Below are 10,129 nucleotides of genomic sequence, written 5' to 3' on the forward strand. Positions count from 1 at the left end.
AGTAAATCATAAGAATAGTGGGCTGGTAGTAATTGACATAAGCGTTTTGATTATTTTTAATGTTTCTAGGTTTCACAGTTAAAGGAGACATTATCAATAGTTATGCAAAAAAAATAACAGGCATAAACCAATACTATTTTTTGAAAGAACTGAGATAGTGTCACGCTATTCTTAAGAGTCTTCATTTTTCAAAATAGATTTATTTATTTATTTGAAGCACACAGGGAGAGAGAGGTCTTCTATCTGCTGGTTCACTCCCAAAATGGCTGTAAGGGCTAGGGCTTAGCCAGGCTGAAACCAGGAGCCCGGAACTCCATCCAGGTCTCCTACACTGGGGGCAGGGCCCAGGTACTTGACCCATCTTTGGCTGCCTCCCAGGCTCATTAGCAAGCAGCAGCTGGAACTCCAACTGTACCCTGTTATGGAGTGCTGGCATCAGAGGTGGCAGCTTAACTTACTGAGCCCAGAAAGTGATTACTTCAGATGAGGCCAGAGGGTTGGATGGGAGTTAACTGAGAAGACTCCTCTTGGAAAAGGTCCATTTTGGCCACAGTGACAGAACATGGGAGCTTCCAAACCTGATCCTAGTATAACCTAAGCAAACAAGGCCTAGATCTGGAGTCTTGCAGCCACTGAGGATCAGCTCTCTCTGCTTGCCTTGGCTGGATTGGAAGTAGAGCAGCTTAGACACAAACTTGCCCCTATATGAGATACTGGCATTGCAGGCTGCAGCTTAACCTGCTACACCTCAATTGCAAGCCCCTCTTCATTTTTATTTAACAGTTTTTTAATGGGTGTTTTCATATTGCCTATAAGATTCAGATAATTTTCTCAGTACCCATATTTCAACCTCAACAATGCTCAACATGGCCAATATTGTCATATATACCTCCCTAACTATTCACTTCATTTATAGAAAGCAAATAAAACCCATTTTCTTTCCTTTTTTTTTTGGATAGGCAGAGTGGACAGTGAAAGAGAGACAGAGAGAAAGGTCTTCCTTTGCCGTTGGTTCACCCACCAATGGCCGCCGTGGCCGTCATGCTGTGGCCAGCGCACTGCGCTGATCCGATGGCAGGAGCCAGGTGCTTCTCCTGGTCTCCCATGCGGGTGCAGGGCCCAAGCACTTGTGCCATTCTCCACTGCACTCCCGGGCCATAGCAGAGAGCTGGCCTGGAAGAGGGGCAACCGGGACAGAACCCGGCGCCCCGACCGGGACTAGAACCCGGTGTGCCGGTGCCACAAGGCGGAGGATTAGCCTATTGAGCCACAGCGCCGGCCCCATTTTCTTGATTCATCAGTGAATTTATTGCTATACCATTCTTTCTTTTTCCCAACTTCCTTACCCAATCCTGCCACCATCCTACCCTTTTTATTTTCACTTTCAGCACTGCAACGCTGATGGCCCACCTCTGCCAGGACACATTTCTGTAGAAGTCAGCCCTGCACCGTGCACAGCTCAGAGGGAGGAGCTGGACCAGCAGTGGCTCATACTCTGACCTCTTCTGCTTGACAGATGGTTCCGTCATGGTGGTGGTGGAGGTTGGAGCATTCATAAGAGTCCCTTTCCTGCTGTTCTGGCTTGGGGTACCTCTGTCCTCTTTTAGCTTCTCCCAGGCCAGGCCCTCCCAGCATTTCAGCTCCCCAGAGGTGGTGATCCCCTCGAAGGTGACCAGCAGGGGTAGAGGTGCAAAGGCTCCAGGATGGCTCTCCTACCGCCTGCGGATTGGGGGCCAGAGGCACACTGTCCACCTGAGGGTCAAGAGGCTGTTGGTTTCCACACACCTCCCTGTGTTCACCTACACAGAGCAGCATGGCCTCCAGGAGGATCATCCCTTTGTCCCTGATGATTGTTACTATCATGGTTACGTGGAGGGGGCCCCCGAGTCTCTGGTTGCCCTCAGCACCTGTTCTGGGGGATTTCGAGGAATGCTACAGATAAATGACCTCATGTATGAAATCGAACCCATCAGGCACTCTGCCACATTTGAGCACCTGGTGTATCAGGTAGGCAGTGATGAGATACAATCCCAATACATGAAATGTGGGCTAACAGAAGAGCACACAGCATACCAGCGCTTGGAATTTGAAAAGGCTAAAAACTCACCTCTGAAACAAAATTCTGCTGGTGACTGGTGGACTCACACATTGTTTCTGGAGCTATTTGTGGTGGCAGATCATGATTTCTTCACCTACTCCCAAAGCAACATCTCCAAGGTGCAAGAGGATATATTTCTTGTTGTCAATGTAGTGGATTTCATGTATCAAAAACTGAATACTTGTGTGATATTGATTGGAATTGAAGTTTGGAATCAAAGAAATGCCTTCCCAATGAGAAGCATAAACCAAATTCTAGAAGATTTCTCTCAGTGGAAACAAATCAGACTTTCTAAGACACAGCATGATGCTGCACATATTTTCATAAAAAATTCACTTATAAGCGTGCTTGGTCTAGCCTATGTTGCAGGAATATGTCGTCCTCCTCTTGATTGTGGAGTCTGTAATTTTCAAGGCGACACCTTGTCTTATTTTGCAAACACTGTGGCCCATGAGCTAGGGCATATTTTGGGTATGCGGCATGATGAGGAATTCTGTTTTTGTGGGGAAAGTGGTTGTGTCATGAGTACTTTCAAAGTGCCAGCAGATAGATTCACGAATTGCAGCTATGCTGATTTTATGAATACCACTTCACAACAGGGATCTTGTCTACACGGTATTCCAAGACCAGAGAAAGTCTTTATACTAAAGCGTTGTGGGAATGGTGTGGTTGAAGGAGAAGAGGATTGTGATTGTGGATCCATACAACAGTGTGAACAAGATCCCTGTTGTCTGTTGAACTGTACCCTGAGGCCTGGGGCTGCTTGTGCTTTTGGGCTTTGTTGTAAAGACTGCAAGTTCATGCCATCAGGGAAAGTGTGTAGGCAACAGGTCAATGAATGTGATCTTCCAGAGTGGTGCAATGGTACGTCACATCAGTGCCCAGAAGATGGATATGTGCAAAATGGGATCCCCTGTGGTGATAGCGCTTACTGCTATGAAAAGAGATGCAATAACCATGACCAACAATGCAGGGAGATTTTTGGTAAAGGTGCAAAGAGTGCCTCTCAGAATTGCTATAAAGAAATCAACACCCAAGGAAACCGTTTTGGACACTGTGGTACAAATGGCACAGCATACCTAAAATGTGATACTTCTGACATCTTTTGTGGGAGAGTTCATTGTGAAAATGTGGACGGCATCCCTCATCTGCAAGATACTTCTGCTCTGCAGCTCATTCACATCAATGGTGTCGCCTGCTGGAGTCTCCAGCATCGTTTTGAACTGGGCATACCTGACATTGGTGAAGTGAAAGATGGCACTGTCTGTGGAACTGGCAAGATCTGCATCCACAGGAAGTGTGTCAATCTGTCTGTCTTGTCACAAACCTGCCTCCCTGAGGCCTGCAATAGGAAGGGGGTCTGCAATAACAAACATCACTGCCACTGTGGCCGTGGGTGGTCTCCTCCCAACTGCCTGCACAGAGGCTATGGAGGTAGTGTTGACAGTGGCCCAGCAGCCTCAGAAAGAAGAGCTTTCCTGCCACTAGTAGTGATTATTTCTCTGTCTGTTTCGGTTGTTTTTCTGGCTGCTGGACTTTTTCTGTTTTTTCAGAAACCTTTTTGACTCAAGATGGCTTGCTCATCAGGCTGAGAAAATGTCTCTAATTTAAGATTCCACACATGATTTTTAGCCTCTTGGTAGTAGAAATGTTATCACATACACAAAACTGAGTATATTTCTGACAATTTTACAGAGAGATGCAGGGTTCTTTCCTTCTGTCAGTGTCAGTAAGTATAGATAATTCCTAACATGTCTGTGCCTACTGTTCATTGTTTTAAGCAACAAATAAAACTCTATAAATTAAGGCACCAAATTTTGTCCTTTTGTTGTTTTTAAACTAAGTTGTTTTAAATTTATTTGAAAGGAGGAGACATGCACACACACACACACACACAGAGAAACACACCAAGAGCTCAGAACCCCAACTGGCTCACCCACATGAGTAAGAGGGACCCAATCATTTGAGCCATTATCTACTGCTTCCTAGGGTGTGCATTAGCTGAAGGGGAGCTGTGACTCCAACCAAGACATTCTGATATGGGGTGCAAGTATCCCAAGAGACATTTTAACTGAAGCATCAAATGCCCACCCTGTTTTTGTGTTTCTTGAGTGTATGACTCACAGAAAATCAGTAGACAGACATCAGAGTGTCCAGGAATAAGTCTTATGTTTCTACTGCCATTTAATACTTTAGGAAAGTTAAGTAAAATGTTTTGACATTTTGCTTCAAAATCTGGAAAGGGTTATGATAATAATGATGACCCCACCCAACTCTTGTCAACAGAATGAAATGAATTATTGTTAATTGTAAGCCAGTTGCGGCCTCAGAATCAGCCCTTAAGGCATTCGGATCTGGCTAAAAAGCCCATGAGAGTTTTGCAGGCGTGGAAAGCCAAGACAGTCTGGCAAAAAAAAAAATGACCTAAATGAAAGATCTCTGTGAGTGAGATCCCAGTGGAAAGAATGGGCCATCAGAGAAGGAGGTACCTTTCTCTGAAGGGAGGAGAGAACTTCCACTTTGACTATGGCCTTGTCTAAATAAGATTGGAGTTGGCAAACTCAAAAGGCTTCCATAGCCTTGGCAGCTCATGACAAGAGTCTCGAGTGATTACTCGAGACTTATTTATGATGTCATATATATATATATATATATATATATATGATGTCTTATTTATGATGTCATAAATAAGAGTGTCAATTGTTAAATCAACAACAGGAGTCACTGTGCACTTACTCCCCATGTAGGATCTCCTTCCTTAATGTGGTGTACCATGCCAATTAATGGTAAAACTACCACTCAAACAGTACTCTATACTTTGTGTGTCTGTGTGGGTGCAGTCTGTTGAAATATTTACTTAGAATATACTAAGTTGATCTTCTGTATATATGCAGATAATTGAAAATGAATCTTGATGTGAATGGGATTGGAGAGGGAGTGGGAGATGGGATGGTTGTGGGTGGGAGAAGGTTATGGGGGAAAAGCTGCTATAATTCAAAAGTTGTACTTTGGAAATTTATATTTATTAAATAAAAGTTGAAAAAAATATATAAGCCAGTTGCTTCTTGTTTGATAAAAATAAAACTCCTGACCTTGTTTTCCTATGTGCTTCCTAACCAAGTCTATTTTCTTTCTTTTTAAAGATTTATTTATTTATTTGAAAGCAGAGTTACAGAGAGGCAGAGGCAAAGACAGAGAGAGAGAGAGAAATCTTCCAACCCCTGGTTCACTCCCCAAATGGCCACAATGGCCAGAGCTGGGCCAATCCAAAGCCAGGAGCCAGGAGCCAGGAGCTTCTTCCGGATCCCCCACATGGGTACAAGACCCAAGGAATTGGGCCACCTCCACTGCTCTCCCAGGCCATGGCAGAGTGCTGGATCAGAAGTGGAGCAGCTGGGACTCGAACTGGCATCCATATGAGATTCCAGCATTGCAGGCAGCTTCACCCACTATATCTCAGCAACAGCCCCCCGCTCCAGTTTATTTTCTAACTTTTGCCTTAACCTGGTAGTTTGAACATCCTTTTGGAGTATTTGCTTTGATTACCTAAATATGGACTCCATGAGGGAAAGATACTGTTGTATCCTCAATACATGCAGTGGTGTTTAATATGTAGACAAAAAATATTGGAATGAAGTTGAATGGAGTACTAAATTAGGAAAAATACAAATAATACTTTCCCATTTTGGGGACATCATTAAAACTCTTTGAGTTCTTAAAATGTATCTCTGAATATCTAAAATGTTTATCTAAAATGATACTATTCGTACTTGGTACACTTTGCTGATATTTTTGTTCCCAATTTGTTTTCTCCTCTGTCTAGTCTCAGTGTTCTTAGAAAGCCCTTCTCTTGAAAACACAGATCTATTCAGGTTCTCTTTGTATTATTCAGATTACTTTGGAATGCAATTCTGTTAAATGAGCCAAATGACTTTTTGTTTGTTTGTTTGTTTGTTTTGGACAGGCAGAGTGGACAGTGAGAGAGAGAGACAGAGAGAAAGGTCTTCCTTTGCCGTTGGTTCACCCTCCAATGGCCACCGCGGTTGGTGCGCTGCAGCCAGCGCACCGTGCTTATCTAAAGCCAGGAGCCAGGTGCTTCTCCCGGTCTCCCATGCGGGTGCAGGGCCCAAGCACCTGGGCCATTCTCCACTGCACTCCCTGGCCACAGCAGAGAGCTGGCCTGGAAGAGGGGCAACCAGGACAGAATCCGGCGCCCCGACCGGGACTAGAACCCGGTGTGCTGGTGCCGCAAGGCGGAGGATTAGCCTATTGAGCCACGGCGCCGGCCAAATGACTTTTTTAAACAAAATTATTTGAGAGAGTGAGAGAGAGAGAGAGCGAGCAAGAGAACTCTCATCTGCTGGTGGAAGGGACCTTAAGCTATCATCATCTGCTGCCTCCCAGCATGCACAGTAGCAGGAAACTGGAATTTGGAATACAGGCATGACTCAAACCCAGGTACTTGGATATGGCATGCAGGTTTCCCAAGCAATGTTTTAACTGCTAAGCCAAACACTTGCCCCTCAAGTGACATTTTTGATATCATTTTCCATTATGCTTTGCCAACATGCATCCTTTAGCTCCTGGATTATGTACATGCCATTGCATCTTTGGAAAGAAAAGGGTCTGGAGGCACTGCAGCATTATCAGTTGGGAAAAACTGCATGGGAAAGGAAGCTCTGCCCATCATTTCTTCATTTCTGTAGCTATGTGAATCGATCTTAATACAGTTCCTGGGTGTTTAAAGCAGACAAATCCAGAAGACTTTGGCTTTCCTTCTCTGTCTTTGCATAGAGTCACTTTGATTAGTGGTACAGCCTATAAGAAACTGAGGAAACAGCGTGTAAGGAATCTCTGCCAACACACTGGCCCATACAGTGCCCACAGATACCATTTTGCCTCCTCCTGAGCAGGGCACATCCCTAAAACCTGGGCCCTAGGGTGGAGGAGGCTTCCAGACCTCAGTAACAGTTCTTAAAAGTCCAAGTAGTCTTTCCCCTATCAAGTTAAACAGAAGACAAAACAAGTAAAACAAAATTTCTCTAGTGTATGAGAGTTTGAGGAATTTCTTTTCTTGATACTTTGATGTACACGTTCATGTCTACACTATAAACTTCTTAATGGTTATCATAACTTTTGACTTTTAAAAACAACCATTACAATGGATTTTCTTGAATTATAGATCACAGTAGCTTTACAATCAAGTTGAATATACAAACATAATTTCAGATGCTCTTGGAAACACATCTTAATATATAGCATGTGGGATGAATATGATTTCTTTTTGAGTTCGTTCATCCTTTTGGATAATGAAGAATACTCAACTTACCACTGAAAAGTTAGCCTTTGAAAACCATGGGAAAAATAATTGTTTTTAACTTTCAAAGTTTTCTCAACAGGCTTTCAGTCCAAATAATCTTGGAGGCACATTTTTCTTATATAATTATTATCAGTGGGCTCTTATAATGGCAGTTTGTGTTGGTTGTGGATTACTCTTGCAAAACCATCTTTTCAGCCAAACAAATATGAAAAACATCTTTTCCAATGCAAGGAAAATCATCTTCATAGTACACAAAGTCACAAGCCATGGGTACTTCAGGGCATTCTTGAAAGTGGACTTCAACAGTCCTAGCTCCTTTTTCTTTTATGATTCTTTTCCTTTTTCATAACTGTGCAGTGTCCCATGGTTTTCTGTTCTGAAAAACAAAACTTCTTTTCCTGAAGATCAAGGTTTTCACTGGCACAGAACCTATTTGTAACAAACCCCAAAGCAGGTGGAATGTTGGGCCCCACCTCAAGTAGTTTCCTCCTCTTCCATCAGCATTCAGCTACTCTCTATCAATAATCTCGTCGCAACCGAGTTTTTCGGTCAGATGATTGACAACCACAAGTGAAAAAAGCTCTTCAATAAAGGCTAACTGATCAAACGGGGTCTTCTCATAATGCATCTGAAATCCGCCATCCAGGGCTGCTTCTCTGGCACCGGAAGTTCTCAGAAACATCTTGTTGGTTTCTTCCAGGGCCACTGATACTATATAGCATACCACACTACTCAGCTGCTCCTCTTCTGTATAGCTGTCATCCTCCGGTCGTCCAATTCCCCCCTTGTCCTAACTTTCAAAGTGTGGGCCCGCAGCATGGGCAGGCTGCTTCCCATGGCTGCACCAGTTAGCAAGGCTGCCTTTCCTGGCTAGCGATGCCTTGGCTAGGCCATGCCTCCTCCTCCATCAGGCCTTCCTTTGGAGCTGGGTGAGGCCCTGTGGCGGGAGGGACTCAGGAATGGCTCCGGATCCCACTTCCAACCTCAACATGCAGAAAGTCACCCTCTCCGGGCATTACATCCATCTTCAAGTCACTGCACTCTTCATATAGTTCCTATAGCCATGCCATTTCTGACATCATAGAAACTGCTCAGGTTCTGGCAAAGCACTTTTAGCAAGATCAAAGATTCATAAACTTTAAGTGTATCTGTGCATATTGAGATTTCCAATTTATTCCAATTTATTCATTTCTGAAATTACTTACTGTAAAAAATATTTGAGGGCTATGTGCTTGGCTTAGCTGTTAAGCCAGTGAAGATGCCTATGTCTCACATTGTAATGCCTGGATTCAGTATGTGGCTCTGGCTCCTGATTCCAGCTCTCTGCTAATGTAAATCCTGGGAGTCAGCAGTGATGGCTCAAGTAGTTGGGTTCTTGACACTCACCTACGAGGTCTGGATTGAGTTCTCCACTCCTGGCTTCAGCCACCCTGGCCATTGTGAGCATCTGGGAATGGGAGCTCTCCTCTGTCTCTCAAGTAAACAAATTTTCAAGAATCTGAAATTGATAATGGTTAAATTCATTAGCTCAATATTCTTTTATATTTTTTAAGTTTTGTATTTCTACTTGAGATTACTTTGAAATAATATGTTCTACCACCTTAGGATTATGTTGGTTTCAGCTTTCATACTTAAATATGGAATTTACTTTGCTATAAAGAAAGAATTGGAATGGAAACAAGAGAGAATTAACACATCTGGAAGGAACTCTCAACCAGAGAAGTTTCTTGAATAAATATCACAGCTTCTCCAATCCTCATGGAATAATTCTAACGTGTTTGATTGACACTGTCTGATTTCCACAGACTTGCATCCTAGTAGCTCACGTGGTCACTGACTGACTAACGCACACTTGACTTTTATCCCTTTATTGTTTCAGTTTCCCACTCCTTCACCATGCACTCAAACCTTGGGATTATGTCCCAAATAAATTACCCACACTCAAATCTCTGGCTCACTATCTGTTTCTGTTAGTAGCAGAAGAGCTCCTTAAAATGCAACCATTGGGGCCAGCTTCATGGAGCAGTGGGTTAAGCTGCTACCTGCAATGGCGGCTTCCAGTTTCAGAGTGCATGTTTGAGTCTTGGCTGCTTTGATTCTGATAGAGCTCCCTGATAATGCCCCTGAAAAAGCAGTGGAATATGACCCAAGCATTTATGCCCTGCCATTCAAGTGGGAGACCTGGATGGAGTTCCAGGCTCCTGGCTTCATTGTGGCCCAACCTTGGCCATTACAGGCATTTGAGGAGTAAACCTGTGGATGGAAAATCAATCTCTCTGTCTCTGTATCTCTGTACCTCTGTCTCTCTGTCTCTGTCTCTCTTCCTTTTACATGCTCTCTGTAACTCTGCTTTTCAAGTAAGTAGATAAATGTTTTTAAAAAGCAAGCCCTGGGGCCAGCATTGTGGCATAGTGGATTAAGCTACTGCCTGCGACTCCAGCATCCCATGTGGGCACTAGTTTGTGTCCTGGTTGCTACACTTCTGATCCAGCTCCTTGCTAATGGCCTGGGAAAAGCAGTTGATGATATTTTGGGTCCCTGCTACCTATGTGGGAAACCCAGAAGAAACTCCTGCCTTCTGACTTCAGCCTGGCCCAGCCACAGTCATTATAGCCATTTGTGGAGTGAACTAGCAGATGGAAGATCTTTCTCTCTCTCTTTCTCTCTCTCTTTCAAATAAATAAATATGTAAAAAAATAAGGGGCCAGCGC

The 10,129-nt window shown here is 43.7% G+C and overlaps 1 protein-coding gene and 1 pseudogene across 1 annotated transcript in view; one reads left to right on the forward strand and one right to left on the reverse strand.

The window, feature by feature from the left end:
- Window positions 1–3,663, forward strand: part of LOC133751439 (disintegrin and metalloproteinase domain-containing protein 21-like) — a 30,813-nt gene extending 27,150 nt beyond the window's left edge. Inside the window, 2 exon segments of the mRNA XM_062181485.1 lie at window positions 1,420–1,508; window positions 1,511–3,663. Coding sequence (XP_062037469.1) covers window positions 1,420–1,508; window positions 1,511–3,663 — 2,242 coding nt within the window.
- Window positions 3,664–7,926: 4,263 nt separating this feature from the next.
- Window positions 7,927–8,497, reverse strand: LOC133751440 (EP300-interacting inhibitor of differentiation 1-like; annotated as a pseudogene).
- Window positions 8,498–10,129: the final 1,632 nt, after the last annotated feature.

This window comes from Lepus europaeus, chromosome 22, assembly GCF_033115175.1.
Source record: "Lepus europaeus isolate LE1 chromosome 22, mLepTim1.pri, whole genome shotgun sequence".
NCBI lineage: Eukaryota > Metazoa > Chordata > Mammalia > Lagomorpha > Leporidae > Lepus > Lepus europaeus.